At 40.4% G+C, this 20524-nt stretch overlaps 1 protein-coding gene across 1 annotated transcript in view; it reads right to left on the bottom strand.

Moving 5' to 3' along the window:
* Positions 1-3761: 3761 nt before the first annotated feature.
* PRKAG2 (protein kinase AMP-activated non-catalytic subunit gamma 2) overlaps positions 3762-20524 on the bottom strand; it is a 228657-nt gene continuing 211894 nt past the window's right edge. Inside the window, exons 9-16 of the mRNA XM_082316956.1 lie at positions 17503-17548; positions 16629-16683; positions 14610-14736; positions 13685-13850; positions 13300-13337; positions 10218-10364; positions 7695-7788; positions 3762-5064 (exon numbers count right to left, since the gene is read on the bottom strand). Of these exons, the coding sequence (XP_082173082.1) occupies positions 5033-5064; positions 7695-7788; positions 10218-10364; positions 13300-13337; positions 13685-13850; positions 14610-14736; positions 16629-16683; positions 17503-17548 (705 nt within the window). The 3' untranslated portion in view covers positions 3762-5032. The remainder of the gene's footprint in view (positions 5065-7694; positions 7789-10217; positions 10365-13299; positions 13338-13684; positions 13851-14609; positions 14737-16628; positions 16684-17502; positions 17549-20524) is intronic.

The following is a 20524-nucleotide window of genomic DNA, read 5'->3' as shown; positions in this document are numbered from 1 at the left end:
AACTTTGTCGTTTCTGGGACTTGCTGATGAGTGCCTTTGAGAGCGCTCGGGGATACCGCTGCTCCTGCGGTAGCAGCTGAAGCAGGGATGAGGGGCTCTGGCTGGTGGCAAGGCTGTCAGTGCGCTTCCCCTGCCCAGGGTAACCTTAAACGCTTCCTGGAGCGCTCTGGGGCGGAGGGCGAGCACGCCTTTGGCCGCGAAGCTTACGCCGTACGTGGCTAATCGGGGCCTTGCGCGTTATTTGAACGCTTACCGTTCGCGTGTTCAGGGCTGGACGGCTTTGCGCGCTCACCAAGCGGCCCTTCGCTGAAGCCGGCTCGCCCTCTAAGCGTGACGGTCAGGCGGTGATTCCACGGGGCAGCGTTCCGTAGCAGCGGCAGCGTTAGGGGTGAGGGCTTCGCCTGCGCGTTCCCTGGCCCTGCTCCGGCTTCTTCGTTTCTACAGTGTTTGCAAGCGGTGCTGTGAACTTTGGGACAAGCGACGTGCACCTATGCACTGGCTGTATTCCAGGTCCGCTTTACATCTCGCTTCACCAGATACTCCTTCAAATCAAATGTAACCTTCCCATCAGTTGGGATGATAAATTACATTAATTTTATTGTAAATGAGTTAACAACAGATATGGTCAATGAATGCAGCACATCAGGTGTGGCCTAGGTTCTGAAAAAGAGACAATACCAAAAGGGAGAACGGCAAGCACCAAGGGAGTACGTGTGTGCAGTGAGGTCGGGAGCGGGCGTACGGGGAGGCTGAGAAAAGGGAACGCATCTGTCTCTTGTTGCCTGTAGCTGTTGTGCTGTGACGGAGGAAAAAACGTGATGACTTTTACGTAGTAAACAACAGTGAAGTAGTTTCATGATACTACAGTGCATGCGAACCCACCGACACACGGCTGCTCGGATCCCAAATGCAGAACAGCTCCGACTCGGGCACTCGATCCCTGTAACGGCGGTTACCGATGCAATTGCCTGCTCTGCCCTTCGGCACCTCGGGGCCTTCCCCCGCAGCTTTTTGCAGCGCGTCCAGCAGATGTACACACACGGACAGCACAGACGTGCTGCCCGCAGAGGTTACAAAGTACATTCGGTTCAACATCTTACACTGTTTCCTACTCCCTCCTGCGTTTTCACAACGATGGTATTTTCCAATATTCAGTTAGAAACGTTAGAAGCAGCAAATGAAGGAACTAATTCAGCTCACAGCTACTGCCGCGCAGGTCCTGGTACGCGGCCGGCAGGGGCGCGCTCCATAGATAGCTTCTTCTGAAGGACCGAGCCTGACGTACGCGTACAGGTCGCCTCCTGCTCCCATTCACCTCGGTGGGAACAGGTCTGACTGCAGCCATCATGGAACAGATGGGGACTCGGAAGCGACTTTCAAAACCGCATTTAAATTAAGACCCAAAGTTAAGAGCAGTGTCTGCAGAACATCCTTTTTGCATAATATGGATTATGAGGATACAAGGGTAGTATTAAATTATTCAGAATGACATTTTTCCTCTGCAGATTACCCCTAATAAGCGTTCGGTATGAGAGCAGAAGGGGTGAAAGTTCATAGAAACTTTTGAAGTAAGTCAGCTCCTACAACTGGCTGGCGAGCGCGGTCCCAGCGGTTACACAGCTGCTGTCTGACAGGGTTAAGCACGCGTGGTTTCACTTCTAGTCGGACCAAAACCGAAGGGCTCCAGCTTAGCCTGCGCTCTCCCGCAGGACGGCAGGGAGCGTTCCCAAAGCAGCGCGGAGCCTCGGAGCCGCTTCGGTCGGATTCCTTGTCTGCCGTGAGGGCAAGAGCTCAGGCTCGGACAGCGAGGCTGGTTCCTTCTGTGTTACCCAAACGGTCCCAGCAGGACAATATTCCTAGGAAAAGAAGATGAATAGGCCTCGGATATGCAACGACTGCAGTTCAGTTCCTAGCACACAGCAAATGCTGTCTGGGGGGCTTAAAGATCTCCGACCTTTTAACCAAAAGGATTCCAGAGGTAAAACAGGGAAATGTTTTCATCGGTCAAGTGATCAGTGTCAGCAAAGGATAATTTCCCTAGGGTAGTTCACAGCACCTCTAGGTACTGGAAAAGATTGACAGCTGAAACAAGAAACATTTTCTTACACCTAAAGAGCTAAAAATATCCAGGGTAGGTAAAACCCAGACTTAATCTGCTCCCTTCCAAGCCCAAGCAGCGCTTTAGAATAATCCTTCACGGGGGTCCCTTGCTGGGCGAGGAAACGCCCAGGGAAGCACAGAAACCAATCACGCGTTACAGTCCTGCCGGTTAAACAGAATCCATTTCGACAGCGTCCCACGTCCTCGGGACAGGAGATCCCCCGCGCTACGGCAGAGGCTGCCGCCGGCGTTGGCGGCCTGACCCCGTCCGTGGAGAGGCAGGGAGCACCCAGAGCCGGGGCTGTGGTCCCACGCCTCTGGTACTGCTCGCTGCCTGCCCAGAGGGAAAAATCAGTCACAAATGTGCAAGACCTTGAGTTTAGCGATGTTTTATTCATTCTTTTCCATGGCTGAGGCCTCTCACGAGGCACGTGAAGAGTCCTAGCTCACAGCCTGAGCGGCGCTGTCACTTCAGTCCGGTACACACAGCGCTGCTGCTGTCACCCCTCCTTTCTCTACCCTCATTCACCTATTCCTGTCCCTCCCCTATGCCGGAACAAGCATTTTTTCTAGCTCTGTAGTAAACCGCTCTGTATGAAAAATGACGTGATTTCTTTAGGTTTGTGTACTGCACCAGCACTGGTACTGGCGCCAGTAGGAGCAGAGTGCCTTTTTGATAGCACTGCTGTTTATTCGTGCTGGTGGAGTTATGCTGTGATTCTGCTGCTCACAAATTCAAAATTCAGAACTGAATTCCAGTAAGTAAGGGTAGAAATTCTCCGAGTACAGTTCTGTGTCGCCGAGGAGGCTGCTTTCCATAATTTTGCTAGTCCTGTGTCCACAACACGTCAACAGTACTTGTAATAATGTTAAAATAGGAAGTCTGTACATGGTCGTTTGAAAACTGCAAATTCATTCTGGCTTTCTGCATGCTGATTTATGCAGACGGGCCCAAAGCTGTCTGCATGGAACAGGGCCAAGAGACGTTGTGCTAAAAAATACAGCATATTAAAAAAAACAAACCCAAAACAACCAAACAACAACCAACATATCATTGGCTCAATTCTTCATCATCTTCAAAAATGCCCTGAATACAGGGCTGAAGAACGTGCTCACGCAGACCAGCGATAGAGAGAGCTCCTCCACACACCCCACAAAGATGGAGAGCCACTATTTTTTATTTTCTATCCCTCCATCTCCCCAGCAAAGGTAACCGGAGCTGTGCTGATGTCATCTCTGATGGCAGCAATCGCCACCCGGCCCCACGGTCGCTGCCGTTAGGCCGAACCAGCTCTTTCCACTCAACACCACCCGGAATTGCGGGGAACAGAGTCTGTTCGCTATTTACCCCGTCAGAAAAGGCACTGGAGAGGACCTGGCAGTGTTTTTCAGAGAGTAAGAAAGTGAGATAAAGTCTAAGAGGACAGTTTCCGTTATGTGCTACAGGAATATTTTTTATACATCGAAGATGCCAGTAAGAAGAAAACATTCACCCCTTTAGTTCAAAATTTAAATTCTTCTAGAAAGCGGAAAAGTTCTGAAGAAAGGGTTTTTCATTACTCTTAAAAACCTCACATTTTATAAGCAAACTGAAAACGGTTAATCTCTTACCTCCATGTCGATAAATGGAACAAACAACAGATCAGTGTTGCTGCCATTATCCCAGTACAGTATGTCCAGTACAGGCTGGAGACACAGGAAAAAGTACTGCCTGCATTATGCCATTAGCGTAAGCCGCCTCTAAAGCCGAAGGAAAAGAAGAACGCTTCTATGCCTAGTTTACGCTCATCAGAATGCACGTACGTGTATACATGCAAAGGAACTTGGCAAGAACTGCTAAAGACAAACTGATGTTGTAGGGTTTAATTTCTTCCATCTACAAGAATCTACAATTATAAAAGTCTCATCTTCAAACTTTACAGTACATTTACAGTAGCAAATACCCCACAGCTTTCCTCACTCCTCCACCTCTGTACAAATCATATACAATAAAAAGTTTGTTTTGTTGTACAAACATCGTTTTACACTTTAATACAGATGAAAATATTGTTCTCTGGCACCTCATTTCCTCCACGGTGCCTGTGTATTACAGTACGGAGCACTTTCGATCCACGCTTCTGAAATCTTCAGCTCAAGTAATACGGACTGATCAACAGGCCACAGCTGCTGCACCTCCACGGTTTTAAATAATGAGAAAATCTACCACTTGTCTGTATAACAATCAACAGTTTATTAATGGATATGGTGAAATTTTAGCTATCCACCAAAGATGTGTAAAAAATTGTCATGAAAGTAAAAATAAATAAAGCTGTTTTTAAAATCAGTCTTGGTTTACATCTCAGTTCAGAATGCAACATTTAACACAAAACTGTCATTGAAGTTTTAAAGAAGTCTACCGATATTCAAATTACAGCTTTTATGACAATTCTAATGAGAACTGAAACTGATTTGGTTTTAGGTTTAAAGACTTTCACATTCAAATACAGTGTCTCGTTTAGCACAACACTTCCTTTGACAGTGATGGGCAACAGTGATGACATATTGCTGTATTTTGACATAAGGCACTATGATATGAATATGCCATACACTTGCCTTATGTCACATATATCCATTGCTGACCAGTGACTTCTGTCAAATACAAAATGAAAAAGTTTCAGAATACAGTGCATTTTAATGAAGGACATCATGTGAAGTCTTCCAGCAAATGTTTTGAAGACATTTTGAAATACAAGCCTACATTTTAACATAAGCTTTTGTCATGCTGCTTTTTTTGCGACATCACTGGGGGGAATAGACTCATCATCCATCACTAAGTCCCAATACACATTCTCAACCATCCTGCTCTCTTCTATTGCAGTCACAGTTCTTGAGACAAACTTGACCCAGAAACTTTGTTCAAGTTCTCCCACAAACGCGTATGCATTCACAGCAGTCATTCGCTTTCGTTCTCCTTTTGTTTGGCACCTGTTAACAGAAGAGGGAAAAAACACGCGTGATTCCCTTACGCACGTAGCCTTTGGCTTCTGGAAAAGCATGGCTCATTCTGAATGCTGCAACTTTGACCGCGTTATCAGGATCTCAGTACTGGATACCATTTATAAGGAATACGCTGCGGGATTGCTAAGTGCCGACGTGAACAGAGTGAGGAAGGCCTTGAGACCATTACTGCTTCTAACTCCATGGGCAAGGTAGTCTGAGTAATTCTTCTGGGAACTGACTAAAAGTGGCTTTGAAGATTCTCCCCAGCACAAAAATTTATTAAAAAAAAAAACAAACCACCAAAAAGCCACACCCCAAACCTGTCCCTCAGCTTAGAAGCCAAGCTTAATCATCATCACAGCCTCAAAAATGAAGTCCTGCTTGAGAATAAGCTGTATAAGAATTCAGTTTAACTACACTGTGTTGATGGACCCATTTTTCCTGGCTCAGAGGCAGATTTTGCTTACAGTAGGGATCCGAGAGACCTGTTCAGCAGGACTGTACAGCATCTTGCCTCTTCTCCAGCTACTCAAGCTAGCCACATGCTGGGCAACGACTGAACCCTATGGTGAGCCTGGCTTCAGCATCCAGCTCTAGAAAGCAAGAATCTCTTGCCAGCAACCTGGAGTTACTACTTGTAATGTACAATCAAACACTGAAAAATTCATTAAACACAGCCAGTTTTCTCATCACAACTGATACTTTTTTCCCCCCTAACGTAAGCTGGTCTTAATTCCTGCCAGTCAGTAAATTTTCCTTTCTAGTCTGTGAAGAGAAATGGACACTTTCAGGGCACGATTTTTCTGGTCGCTCTTACGCATCCACTCCAAGAGGTAAATCATACTCCGGACTCTACAAACAAGATCTACACTGCAGACATCCTCACTTCATGAGACAAATCCCAATCTAAAATGGGGCAGTTGCCTGTGGAACTGCAATCTAACACCTAACTGCTCCTAAAAAAGCCTTCCCTCACCTCATCTCTTCCCGTGAGTCTTCCGTGAGCCCGTTTAGTGTGCCAAACTGACAAAACTGCAGCTTTTTTGCTGGCTCAGTTTCCTGTTAGATAATAGGTTAAAGCAGCTCACAGAGGGGTCTCGGGAGTGTGGGTGCTGCCACACACTAAGCGCCAGGAGCACACAACCCAGAGTACGGGAGCAGGAACTGCTCTTTTTAATTACGGAACACCGTTATATCAGCTCGCAGAGTTGCAACTTAAGTGTCCATGTAATTCCAGTATCTTCTGGTTTGTCAGTGTCCAGATTCATCTTTTCTGTCTAAACTTTGCTCCGTTAACAGTAAGATCTACCCTCCTTGGATCCTTCTGCCCTCCAGTCATGGGGGAAACGACCTCCTCTGCCTGGAGAGGCACCGCCTGCCTGTCTTTAAGCCTCCCTCTTAGGAGGGACAGATACCCCTCCATTCTCTTCCTAGGCAATGAGCCCATTTGACCCAGGCCTTCGGGCTGATTTCTCATACTCATCCCTACCTTTCACAGAAAGCTGGGTTACTTGCTCTTCCAGGTCATTAAAAGGAACCAGATGCACTGACATAATACCTCCAGCAGTATCACTGATTTCTCCTTTTCAGAGGAGAAATCTTACTATTTTAAAAAGCTACATTAACATTTTTTAAATCTACAGAGGAGAAGGACTTTTACATTATTATGTTATCTATCAGTGCAAGTAAGAGATCCCAGTTAAGCTCACATTTAGACTTCCTTTTTTGAAGGACCTAGCGAGCTGTGTTTGCTTAGTCTGATTTGTTTTGGAAGCAAAACCGTAATCCTCAAGACATTCTTTGTCTTCCTCACAAAGAGAAAAAGAGGGCTTTGCTTTAGTTGTTGTGACACTGAAGTCATTTATGTGGTCAAAGTAAAGTTACAGCTGAGAACACAAAGCAGGTTAGTAACTTGGGCAAAACTTAAAAAACAACCCAAACCAAAACCAACAACAAAAAAAAAAACCCCACAAAACAAAACACCCCTCCCTCCCTGCCAACCAACCAACCAACATAAAAGTAGCAGAAATAAACCTATTGTTGGATACTCCTGTTACAAGGAACCTGATCGTGTTTAGTAATACGCTAGAGATTTCTAATAATGGAACAATTCTGGTGGCCTGGGGCGACGTCTCTGACATAGCCGTGCCAGCCAAAACCCACAGCCGAGCCGGACGGCTGCGGGGCTCCGAGGAGGTGGCTTTGCAGAGCGAGTGGAAAGCACAGCTGCAGCCACACCAGGAGCACTTGGCCAGAGTACAGAAATTCAGGAAGGTGGGGAAGGCGCCCTGTTGTAGATGATGTCTATACATGCAACTTTCAACTCCATCCTGTTTTTTGTGTTAAAACAAGACCTTTTTTTCTAAAAAGAAGATAGATGGACAGCAATGACTTTCATGAAGCTTTTGCATGCATTCCTCGGTGAACAAAAGACTGACAGTTAATATTTTGTCAGCTTTTTCCTGAAGAGAAATGAAAAGCCTATTTAAGAACTATGATTAAACAGTTACAAAAGTGGAAAATCAAAAGTTCGTCATTGTCACATAAATTAAAACCCGCAGGGTGTACACACTACCAAATGACTTCTGGCAAAGCTCAGAAGGCAACATCCATACCTGCTGGTGTGAGTACCAAAGCTTGTAGAATGTCAGAAAGGGAGATGATACCCACAATGCTATCTGCTTCATTCACTACCACCAAACGATGAACCTGCAAAGCAGGGAAAATATTCTGAGATATTTGCCTGATTTAAAATAATAGCTAACGCAAAGAAAAAAAAAATCTTAAAATAATGCAGTATGAAGACAAGTAGAAAAAAAATAATGGTTCAAAATGTTAGCAATACCAGTCTCACGCAGCAGTACAAACACGCTTACCCTATGTAAATGAAAACTAGCGCATGTTTAAAAAGCACACAGCTATCTGACATGGCAACAAAATAAGACCTGAAGTGACAGCTAAGCCAAGATCTAGGTCTTTAAAATACTTCTGCTCTCAAAAAGCAGCACTCACATCAAACACTTTTCCCCAACTTACTGGCTCTGCCCAACTCAGCCTGTGATCTCAAAAAATGATATACAGTAATAAAACGAGGCTTCCTTCTGAAAAATACTTTCTCAACAGAGAGAGGCACAGCACTGGAACTTGTTGTATCTTGACATGTCCAAGTTGGTTTTAACCTGATTTTTCTTGTAGGGCTACACAATTGAAACTGAGTGCCAGATTGGTTTTAAAATCCTCATGTTGCGCAAAGACAGAAAAAAAGATTCAACTTAACCATGCAAACTCACTGTAGAGTTAATAAACACAAGGACACGACTTGGAAGACAGATTTATCAACAGTAAGACTGTATTTTCAAATAACAATTTCATCATTACAAATCTATTCTAGGAAACATTTTATACTACAAAACTTTTGTCCTAACTGTGGGGAAAGTAGGTGGATACTCCTGCATCCTGAGGCTCATCGGCCAGAGCAGGCCACAGCAGTGAAAGACCCCTGCAGAACCAGGAGAGCGCCCTAATGTCAGTCCTGGCACCAGAGTCCACTGCAAGTGGGCATAGAGTTGTAGAACCTAAACATCACAGTTAAACCAGCTCCTAAGTAAGTGATCCTAAAAAGGATGTTTGTCAAAAGTTGAGCGCCTACTACGTGTTTACTTTTTACATAAGTGAATTTCTCTCTTCACTATTTTAAGTTCAAATAATCAGATATAATGGTGAAGAAAGTGAAAAGAATTTTTCTCATCTTCTCACAGAGGTGATAGCAAGAAAGCTGCATCAGTCTTGACTTAACAGATGGGTTAACTTATGGTTGAGGTCAACCACTTCGTTGCTAGTTAGACACAAGAAAAGAGGAGCTCTGAATTATTTGAACAGTCATACCCACCTGACACAGGGAGGAAACAAAAAAGAGGGGGGAAGGGAGAGAAAATATTGTTGTGTTTTCTTTTTGATGAAACTATGTTGGTGCTATTTTAGATGGCGTTATTAGTTTTTTGTATATGCACATATTTAATCATTTCATTCTTCTCTCAGTGTAATGAATTCAAGAAAAATGGACAGTGTAATTGTTTCATTTGTTTCATTTCCAGTAAGATCAAGCACTCATCTAGCTGCTAAAAATAGCTTCTAGTTTTGACTGACGCATTTTTACATATAACCTCACTATGTTTAGACTGAACCAAAGGGTAGGAGTTGCTCTTAAAACCCAAATGTCTAAAGCTTCTTAAGACAGTACTAAAATTATCCAAATTTGAAATCCGTATATCAGCAATGCTAAAATTATTCAATTTCAGGAAGAAGCTCAAGCAAATGCAGAAAGTTACAAGAAAAAATTGCCTAATGGAGGTTCTATGGGGTTATTAACGAAGTGGAAGTTTTACTCATGTCAAGTATATGCATGGTTACAGCCCTGAAGATGGAAAAAAAAAATCTTGTAATTGAAGAAGCTAAAGCATCTAAATGGAATTGATCAAACCTCGGAGACAACTGAAACCGGTAATACTGATTTTCTTCTGCAGAGAGGCATAAGAGAGGAGGAAGACCTACATACTCATTCACCTCCGTGTGTAAGAAAGTTCCTAGTACTAACAAAAAAGATAAACAGCACCAAAAGAATGGGAAGCACACAGATAAATCATTTACAAGAGCAGTTAGCAAAGGCTTCTTCACAAGAATTTATTTTCCGGCCCTGTTTCACAGTATTTGTACGAGAGCAGTGCAGGACTCCGCATGCATTCACTAATTGTGCCCATTAAATTTCCTGAACAATATGCCAATCAACCTAGCTATAAGCTAGAGTTTAAAGAATTATTTGTCTGAAAAACTTGTGGCAGGCTTGGAAGAAACTTGATTCTTTCAAAGCAGCTTTGCATTCAGTTCAGTTAATGTCATAAAACAGAAAGGCAAATAACCAAGTATTATTACACGTGTACTGCACAATATTTTGCACATCCCTACAAGCATCTATAATCTAAGTCTATAAAGCAAACTGATACCCAACACATGTAGTTATGAAAAAAAATACTTTCACCAAGTAACCAAAATAACTTAGAAAGGATAAATTTCTACTATTTATTAGTTTGGTAATACAACTTTTAACTTACAGTAAAGGGAAAAATAGAAAGTGAACTCACCTCAGCCTTCACTATTCTATCCACAATGGTCTCCAGTGTTTCCAGCATACTACACTTTACAACACCTTCAAAATACTGAGAACGGTGCTGTAGGGCTTGCGTCACCGTGATATCTAGGTTATTATATGTTTTTTCAGCAGCAAGATTCTGGAAAAAAAAAAAAGGCACATAACACATCTTAGTACTTAGTAATAAAGTACTCAACAAAGTAAATATTTTGGCATCAAGTAGATACACATTTCTGGTGTAAATTGAGCCTATTCCAAGTCACATATCAAACAAAGCAGATGCTCTTCAGCTTCAGTTTTTGGGAACAGTCAAGCATGCAATTATGTTAAACACCATATGACAGACTGGGCTAACTGATAAAACTGTTTTGTGATATGCATTAGGCCAATGAAAATCTCCTTACTTTGCTATCTGATATTTGGCTTGATGTTACTCATCCTGCTTTTGCCATGAGTAGAAAACATAAAGATGGAAGTTCTACAGATTTTAGAATATACAATTTGTTTGTTTGTTTGTTTTTCATAGGATAGGGGAGGACACCAGCTGCTCTGAACACCACCCATGAAGTAGATCTTGGTGGAGATCTAAGTAGAGAACAAATTAAAGATTTTCTTCACCTTTCTTATTTGTGGGCTCAAGCTCCCTCTCCTGGACTGTGCTGGCACTGCCATTAGACAACAATTCTTTGTGTGTTTGTGTATGTATATTTTAATAAGTACTATAAAAATAATATAAATGAAAATCCATCACCACCACTGAACGTAAGAAGATTAGAAGAGTTTGAAAGCTGACATTTTCAACTTTCATTTTAAGAATAGGACCATGCTTGTAGCAAGAGGACTTGGTCCAGACCAGCAAAAGCTTTCCTTGTAGGTAAGACCACAGCGATATTTTAATAGTGTTGGCACATCCTGGCCTATTGATTTTGTGTACCGAAGCACTGAAGGATGAACAAAGACAGACCTTCAAAATGAAAACACTGGACCAAGCAATAAAATGAGATTAATTTTGGCTAGAATATACTGTGATTGATCAAGTTTTTGGATTGAATTGCACTGAACTTGACAAGATAGGTTTGAGATGATCGTGAAGATACAAGCAGTTTTCGTTAACTCATTTAACGAATTCCTAATGAAGGACATTAGCAGACCACAAAAAGCCTCTGAAAACTGAAGTCACCCTACCCGCAATAATTAGTGTAATATAAAGCTATTTCTATACCATCACATCATTCCCAGGTTTTTCCCATCAAGAACCTGAAAATAAATTCAGAACTGTATTAAAATGAAATGGGAAAAAAAAAAAAAAATCTATCAACTTAGCCAGCCAACATACATGAATCGCTTAACACACTGATTTTACTAAGCATATTAGCCACATGGTTTAAAGTTAAAAATCATCAGCTGAATCTTGCAAATTCTATGCTTATTGAAAGATCAGATTATACATTTCAGATTTTTTTTTCTTCTTTTAAAGCTTGAAGAGCAGGTTGAAGCAGACTGATAACAAACTGGAAGCCTCGGAGGTGATTATCTTTGAAGAATAGAAGCTAACAGGCAAAGCAAATGAAGTATTACATAACTTCATACTGCTTTATTTGCTAAATAAAGATATTGAAGAGTACATCCACATTCAAACCCAGATGATGTTCAGGGATGTCATACCACCAAGAACAAAATATCTGTTTTCCCCCATTTAATAAGCAAATTAGTATATGTGAGGAAAATCTCATATCATCAATAGATGCCCTAACTCTTTCCCATGTTACTAGCTGGGAGCAAACAATTATATCCTAAAGCCTTTGTGGCGATTTTTTTTTCCCTGATCCCAATACATAATTTTTCCAAAGAAATGATCCAGCGTCTCCAAAAATCCTATAATTTTTGTTGCCCCATCACTTAAAACAAGAAAAGGAGTGAAAAACATAAGGAACCCTCTTCCTTTTGGTGTCTTTCTGAAAAAGAATGGGTAATAAAGGAAACATGTCCTGCCTCAGTATCTAATGCAGTTACAAAAGAAATTGAAACACTGAACCCACCAACTGTGAAATGTCCTTGTCTTTGATATGTTAGCTCAACTCTTGCTACAGCTACTACCTATTCCCTGACCAGCCTTTATGGCAGAACAGGATCTTACACCGCAGAGAATCCCAAAGAACAAAAAGGCAAATGCCTAGAAAAGACAGGCAACAGTGCCATTGCAAAATTTTCAGTATTAAGAGCACTGTTTGCAGCCAGAGATACTTAAAAGCTTAAAGTATTTCCATTTGGGACTATTCTCCACATTTCTGAAAGCATTCTACACAGCGTTTCAGACATCTGGATTCTTCATTAGCACTAGCAGGTTGGCAGAATAAGCAACTTGGGCACTTGAATCTCTAAAAAATAACGTAGCTATCAGAAGTTCCAATTAGAAGGCAAGTGCATACAGCTGGGAGGGGACAGGGATAAAAAAACCTAAATACATTTTTCAAGTTTCTGAAGACCACAAGAACAGAAGAGCCCTTGCTCTCCAAGGCTGGCAAATCATGGCATGAATCTGACTACGCTGTTGTACTCCTAAGGGAAAACCAGAAACAGTGGCCTGAATTAGATCTAAATCAGAAGGAATACAGATGCAATGCTCCGGAGTCAGACTCACACAAAGCAATGGGCCAAGTAGTTTTTAATTCCCTGAGAAGGTCAAGTTGTGCAAAGTACCCAGACTGCATGAAGAAATTTGCATTCTCTTTGAAAACAGACCCTGGAATGGCAGTAGCTGGGAAAAGGAAGTCCAAACTCAAAACCTGAAACAAACATAAAAAGCCCATGCCTTCTTTTTGTAATAGTACAGCCAGATCTAATTTTGGGTAACATCCAGAGCAGTAGATGCCTGTGAGCAAGAAGTGTTACTAAGGATAGCTTAAATAAAAAATGATAGTAAAAACAATACTGTGCCCGGTGAACTGAATCTGGTTTATTCCATTTGTTAACTAAAGCCTAAGGAACAAAATAGCCAAAACTGACCTATTAACAAATTAATGTCCAAGTGCTTACTGCCTATGAAAATATTTAAATAGAAGAGATATACTTACTATTACATCAAATTTGGAATAAATATCTACAACTTTTCCTAAAAAGAAAAACAAAAGTTAATAAAGTGCTTAAAATACAAAGTTATTTTTCTTGCTTCCTGCTTTCTTTTGTTATCTTATAATTACACAGAAAGAAAACAGACAGGTCAAGAAGGAAAGATGGAAAAAACCACAAACAACCCACCAAACCATGAAGTCCTTCCAAGCGTATCAGCCTACATCTTGCATAAATATTTCTTTATATTCCCTTTCTCCTCCCGCCTTTTTTTTTTTTTTTTTTTTAATTCTTTCTCCTCCTTCCCCTTCCCCCCAGCCCCCCAAAAGCAATCCAGGGTTCAGCACCATTTATCTTACCACACTTGTATGCAGAAGACCCAACACACACCTGACTCATCCACAACAGGTAATGCCGATATCCTTCTCTCTACAAATATATTCAAGGCTTTAATGATAGGAGTGTCTGGATGTATGAAGGCAATGTTGTGGTAAGTTCCTATTCCAAGTTCATCCAGATTCTTCTTCATAAAGGCAGGCTTTGGCATCTCTGACATCTAGGACAGTCAGAATGAATGTATTTAGAGCGCAGTTTTCTGCACCTATCATGTTTTTGACACCTACCACGTTTCCATATGATTGGTCTCTCCATCTACAGACTCCAACCGATTGTTACATCTGCTACTAGATTAACGTAAGGCCAAACCAAGCTCAGATCTAGAAGCATTACTTCTGTTCAAAGAAACTCTAAATTACAAGTATGTAACTAAGTTTTTGTAACAACGTTTTTTTGCTTATGTATTTATTTTTGTAGTAACCCATCACTAAAACCTTTTGATCCTAAGCTATGTCATTGCCACTGAAACTGAAGAGAGAAGACAGCAAAACATACTATATATACACTGAATGCTTATTTTTAACTCCTGTTGCTTTGTTTGGTCTCCTATTCATTCTTGAGACTGACATAAGCTACAGTGAGTAACGATTCTCTCGTCTGTGGGAGACAATTAATTTTCCTATTCATGTAAACAAGCTTCTGAAGCTGAGTAGATCTTCCAGAAAAGAGAGCAAACTACTCAAATAGCCAAGGCAAGTCCTTGGTGTTTAGGTTTCTTTAAATGACTAAAGCAAAGTAAAGGTAATGTACAGGTCCTACATCAAGCTTTAATTCCTCTCTTATGAAAAAAAGATACGCACAGACACAATGAATATGGAATTTTATCAAGAAGTTTCTGCACTAAGACTTAAATTACTTAAGGATGTCTAGCGGGGAGGGGGGTGGAAATGAGTTAAGCAAAGCATAACTAAATACTTACAAAAAGCTGGAGGAACTTGAGGATTCTTTTATGGGTAAGTATATAAAGTGCATTTCCACTGACGGGATCTATAACTGGCAATCTGTGGATTTTGTTTTTGATCAACGAATATACAGCATCAAAAAGGCTGAGGAGAAAAACATTATTTTTTTTTTTTAAATGAATTCTAGCTGACAATGAGTAATATCAAGTGATATATACACATATTTACAAACCCCTATGAAGTACATATCATGAGTAATTACTTGTATTATCTTTAATGTTATAGAAAACAGAAGTTAAGGGATTTCATATTAACTTTTGCAGCTGGTAAAACACATCAACAACAATATGCTCATGAACATCTAAAACCAGTAAGAAAATGTGATGGGAAGTGACTTTTTGTGGTAGAAAGTAGAGCAGAAATATTTCTTTACAAGTGTAAACTGTTTTTCCAGTGAGTGCTGTGCTCACAGTATCCCTGCACTCAGAATGGATATTTCTGTTCATAGACAGACAAACAGTGAAAAACAGTGTTCTTGCACTTAATGCATCTCAATCCCAACTTCTGTAACATTTTCTAGGAAGAGCATTTTTATGGGTAAGTGCATATATGCAATTAAGCCAAAACAATTATCTAATCATTTCACTTAATTATCACTGGGGATTGGCACAAAGTTATTCTCAGGAGACCTGAAACATTCCTCCAGACATTGCAGGCTACAATTTACCAATACTCCAACCTATGCAAGTCTGCTCTTCTTGCAAATAACACTTCCCCCCCCACCACCCCTTGGTCCTAGTAAGACTAGGATAAAACAGCTGACCACCAACTGCAAAAAATTACTAAGTAATAAAGTTAGTAAAACTTTGATAAATGCCTACTTGCTGGAGTAGGCTTCTTCCCACACACAATAAACTGTATGTTCTGAGTCCATTACAGGGATGAACTGTCCCCATTTGATACCCACGGAGTCAAGACTCCCACCTTTGCGCTGTAGATTCCACTCCTGGAGTAAGCATTTAACTACTCCTAAGTGCTGCAGTCTGATTGCCACAGAACCCCAGTCCATTTCTGGACCAGGTCTTAAATTGACTTGCTGTATCCTTTTATACATGTCCTACTGCTTCTTCTTTATTGCAATACTTCTCTTGCTGCCCCTTTTGCTGAAAGCAATTATACTATTTTGTTGTCTTAACGATATTCTTTGCAACCAGCTACCATTCAAAATACATTCCTCATAACTTATTAATGACTTAGTGGCAATTCTGCTGAGGATACAGCATATCATTACTTCGAGGTAATCACTAGAGTTCCCTTCACCAGTTTCCTTTGATTGGGCATAAGCTACCCCATGCCACAAATGAAAAGCAAGAATCAGAACTTCACTCTCCGGTTCAGCAGTTAAGCACTACTCAAGTTGTTAAGTGATCAACTAAAACTCTCTCTCAAGTTCCCTTTGGTAAATAAGGTATAATGGCAGTTTAAAAGCTTTCTTTCAAATTCCATCAAGAAGAAAAGGACAGTCATTTATATTTTAAGGAACACAGCCTAGTAGTGGAGCAGAACAAAACACAGAGATATTGTCTTTTCTTTAGGTAAAGAAAGCTACTTGCATTAAAAAGTACTGTAAGTTTTCAATTCCTGTGATTGCTGAGAACAAGACAGCTGAAAGGCTCTGTACAGTTTTTGATTTTCATGAAATGAACATGACTTGCAGGCCAGCCTGAAGGGTGATCATGTTGCCTTTTTTGCATATTTTTTGGCAATTAATTTTGATCCATGCCTAGTTCATTTACCAGAACAGTTACACTGATAAGAGAAAAGTTAAACTAAAAATTCTCTTCTCTGGATAATTAAAAAAGTCCTCACTCGCAATAAAAAGCTCCCACACCTTCTTGATTGTATTAAAAGACAGTCCTTCATTATTGTACTCTAGTTTATAATACAAATTGTTTCTTATTATATAAAGAAACCTTAAATTCAGTGTTGAGATGGAGTTTATTTCAAGTTAAGCAGACTGAAAAGCAGAATCCTACCTTGCATCTGGGGAGATGTTCACTAAAGGTTTAAATGTCTCTTGTAAATAAAGCTCTGTGTATAGAAAATTAATAGACCGTTACCAATTTATATGAAAACAGTAGCTTTTTTATGAAAGCATTTTATGAATTCATTTGTACAAAACTAAGTGGAAGAAAGAGAGTAATATATACAGTTACTTTAGATATTCTACCACTTATGCACATTCCTCTATACTGACACTAAAGAGGTAAGTTTTAAAAGTGGGACTAAACTGATTACCACCAGAGGTCACTGCAACAACAGCAAATAATTCTTTACCGGTTGCTTTTCTGAGAGGGTCTGCTGCATAGAGTACTTCTATATTAGTGCATGGAATATAGCCCTTTTTTTTTTTTTTTTTTTTACATAAAGCTTCCTCCCTGCACCCAGCACTTCTGTTCACACCCAGCATGTTCTATGAATTTCTAATCGCATCACGCAATCCTCTCAGGCATAGCTTGTTGCTCGTCCATCAGTTCACTCAATACATAGGGTTGTCCGTTCATTCTGCATCCTGGCTCAGGTACATTTCCATTCCACATATACTCATCATCAGCTCTACAGCCATACCTGCCATCTTACGCCAGTTTCTTTTTTTCTTTCTTAAAGAGTGAGATGGTACTAATCATGAACCAGTGGCAAAGTAGCATATAGCCCAGATCACTCTAGTCCAAAACTGTTTCAGGTAGAAAAAATAAGCAGCAGGACCAAATGGACAAGCTTTTACTATTCCTGCTTTCATTAAAAAGTACGTGGAGACTACAAGCTGAGTCTGGGATTAATTAAAAATCCACTATACTGAAAAATCATTAGAACATTTTAAATTATTAACCAAGTAGTAAATATTCTTACCCCTCCAGGTTTCTATCTTGTGCTCCTCCAATTCATAAATCTGAACCTACAACGGGTAGATGGAAAGTTTAGCTTGAAGTATTAATTTTAAACCCCAAATCATTAACAATATCATAAATATCTGAGTAATTTCCTTACATTTCATTCCAGGCAATCTAACAGAGTAAGAACAGTCCAGAATAACACTTCTTGGCAATAACAAGAGGAAAGGGCGCAATCCTGCTCAGTGCAGAGTACCATAGTGGACCTATCATTTCAGGGGACAGGGAAGATCTTTTACCTGCCTAGGCTTGTAGTCTAGACCTCTTCTAGACTCAAAGGCATCTCCTCAGTAATTTATCTCACCTTAAAACAATCATGCCAGAGTAAACCCTCTGATGATTCCTCACAGACTCACACCAGTAAAAAGCTTATCCTGATTACTGGACTTCTTAATGCTAATAGAGATTAATTTTACTGTTGATTACGGAGAAGCAAGAGCACTTGGGTTAGTGCTCAGTTCAAGCAGAAGAACCAACATTGTATTCCCCGCCAAGTTTAATCTTTTACTGATGTTACATTCTTCAAATGTTTTCAGACACTGCATCTAAGGCACGCATGCTCTCAGCGTTTCTCCTGTGCCAACAACATTTCTCCTCTGACCTGTGTTCAGCTGGTCCCGGGAACCAAACAGGCAAAAAGAGTTACAAAAATGTTATTTCTGCTGGTTTAGCTCCCTTAACTGGCTCACAAAAAGGACAGGCAAATGATACCGGACAAAGGATGCAGCAAGTCTGCACCTTTTGATGGCAGCTTATCATCAGATCAGCAATAACAAACCACCCTCACAAGTCCAGTCTTTGAAGTTTAAAACAAAACAAAACCAAGAAAGACACAGTCACATCACCAACTTCCTGCTGTTCAGCAGCTATTTCACAAAGTTCTTTGTCAAAAGATTGTATAACCTCCCTACAGTACCTCCTTCCACCTTGCTGATGGCTTTCTAAAAATGTTTCAGATGTGAAAGCTACCCTTCTCTAAAGGTATCAAGCTGCAAGCCAGCCACCTGTAACAGCGACTGCCGTCGCTATAGCCTAGGCCAGCCGCGCCTGTCATCCCTTACATAGTTCTTCTCTGTCAGGTACCTCTGCAAATGCTGCTGAAGCTGAAGAGTTGATAGGTGAAGGGTAGAAGTCTCCACAAAGCCTACTGCATTTATCTTTCAGCTAAAGGAGACTACACTTAGATTACGCTCTGGAATTAGCATCCTTTGAAGAGTATAAGGGAACATTAAATTGACATACTGTAATTGGACTACTCAAATATACCATTTTTGGATGACATAAAAGATACCTACATAAGTAAGTTAAATCATCTTTTAGGGCACTTAACAAAAAAAAAAAAAGGCAGTTAAGACGGTGGAGTGCAGCTCAGAAGATCTACTGAAGTGATCAGAAGAATAGGAGACCGCTTTAGATGCTGACAAGATGAAGCTAAACCTAGTTCTTTGACCACCCTGTAGGGAGAAACTACCTGAATGTTCCTCATCAATCATTTTAAGATATTATCTAGTACATGAACAGCAACATGCTTCACACTGTATGTGATGTGATGCATTTAGAAAGAGTGACTAAAATACTTGAAAGTTATATTTTCAGCATGATTTTACCTATTAAGACTAGAGCATTCCCTGATGGAACATTATTTTAACTTTTTTTTTTTAATAGAAAACTGCATCGATCACTTAAGTCAAATGGTGTCACTTCTCAGCTATTCCTCCTTACTGCTGCCATTTTAAGCACATCCTATGGAATAGGATGTTAGACAACATAAACAGGAGTGACAACAGTTAGACCCTAGGTAAAGTTACATGGAAAAATTGGTAGTATCGGGGCTGATGGTCATTACAATATGGAAACCATTTTAAGGAAGTTACCAGTGTGCAAACATTTTTCATTTGCTTCTCCCCCCACCCCTTGTAAATCCCCAGGGAAAAAAAAAATTCTTTAATAGGAAGAGAGGACAGTGCACCACACTACTGGCATCTGCAAAGAACTTCACTATGAATTTTAAAAAATTAACATGAGCTTTGAGAAGCCTAATATATCAGATGGCTGCTTCATCCAACTGTTCCTGATTTTTTAGCTAATAAAACATAGCATGTATGTTTTAATTGGTAGAGGGGGAATTGTGATTTGACAGGAACAAGAAAGGGATGTAAATGTTTGTATGAACATGCAAGCAAGAGAATTTCATCAACTGACTGCCAATGGGAATTTTAAATTACAGTTAATTGAAGTCAACAGATCTCCAAGCAATTGTGCAACTCAGCCATGTAACTAAAATATTTGCATATATTTAACTAGTTTAACTTGTTTATTCTACACCGTCACTCCAAGAACAGAGTAACCTTTTAATACATCTGAGCCTCTGTAAGCTAGCATTCTGTTTCATTCCGCATACTCCTTTCAGAATAGCTCTATCACAGTTACGAGACAAAGATGATTTATATAAACATGTGAACCACACATAGCTACATACTTGATTTTTAAATACAATGAACTTTTTCATGTAACTTTAAGACATCCCCCCCCAAATGCTTCTTGGTTGATATTTGCCATTTACATAGAGCTCTGATTACTATTGAAATATGGGCTTTGAAACAACCTGAACACAAATAAAATACAGTGATCAATAATCAAGTGTTTTCCTTCATACTTTTTATATCACATCTAGTTTTTAGTAAGTATTTTAAGCCAGGTCCTTCATCCCAAATGCATTAGTCATCAGTTGCAACACTAAGTGGAGCCTTGTATCCAAAACGAAGGCTATCATTATGGTAAGCACCACACAAAACATAATAAATGGTAGTACTCATTAAGGAAATTCCTCATGTTTATACATGTATAACTGAAGCAGCCCGATTATGTTACCTGTCCAAGCTCATAGGACCTTCATGGCTAAAGCTGGGAACTGAATCCAGGTATCCAGATACCACTCTATTACCTTGCTCACAAAGCCATCTTCTCTTTCAAAAAAAACC

The sequence above is a fragment of the Platalea leucorodia genome, assembly GCF_965183815.1.
Source record: "Platalea leucorodia genome assembly, chromosome: 1".
NCBI classification, from domain to species: Eukaryota; Metazoa; Chordata; class Aves; order Pelecaniformes; family Threskiornithidae; genus Platalea; species Platalea leucorodia.
This window is presented reverse-complemented; position numbering and strand designations above follow the sequence as displayed.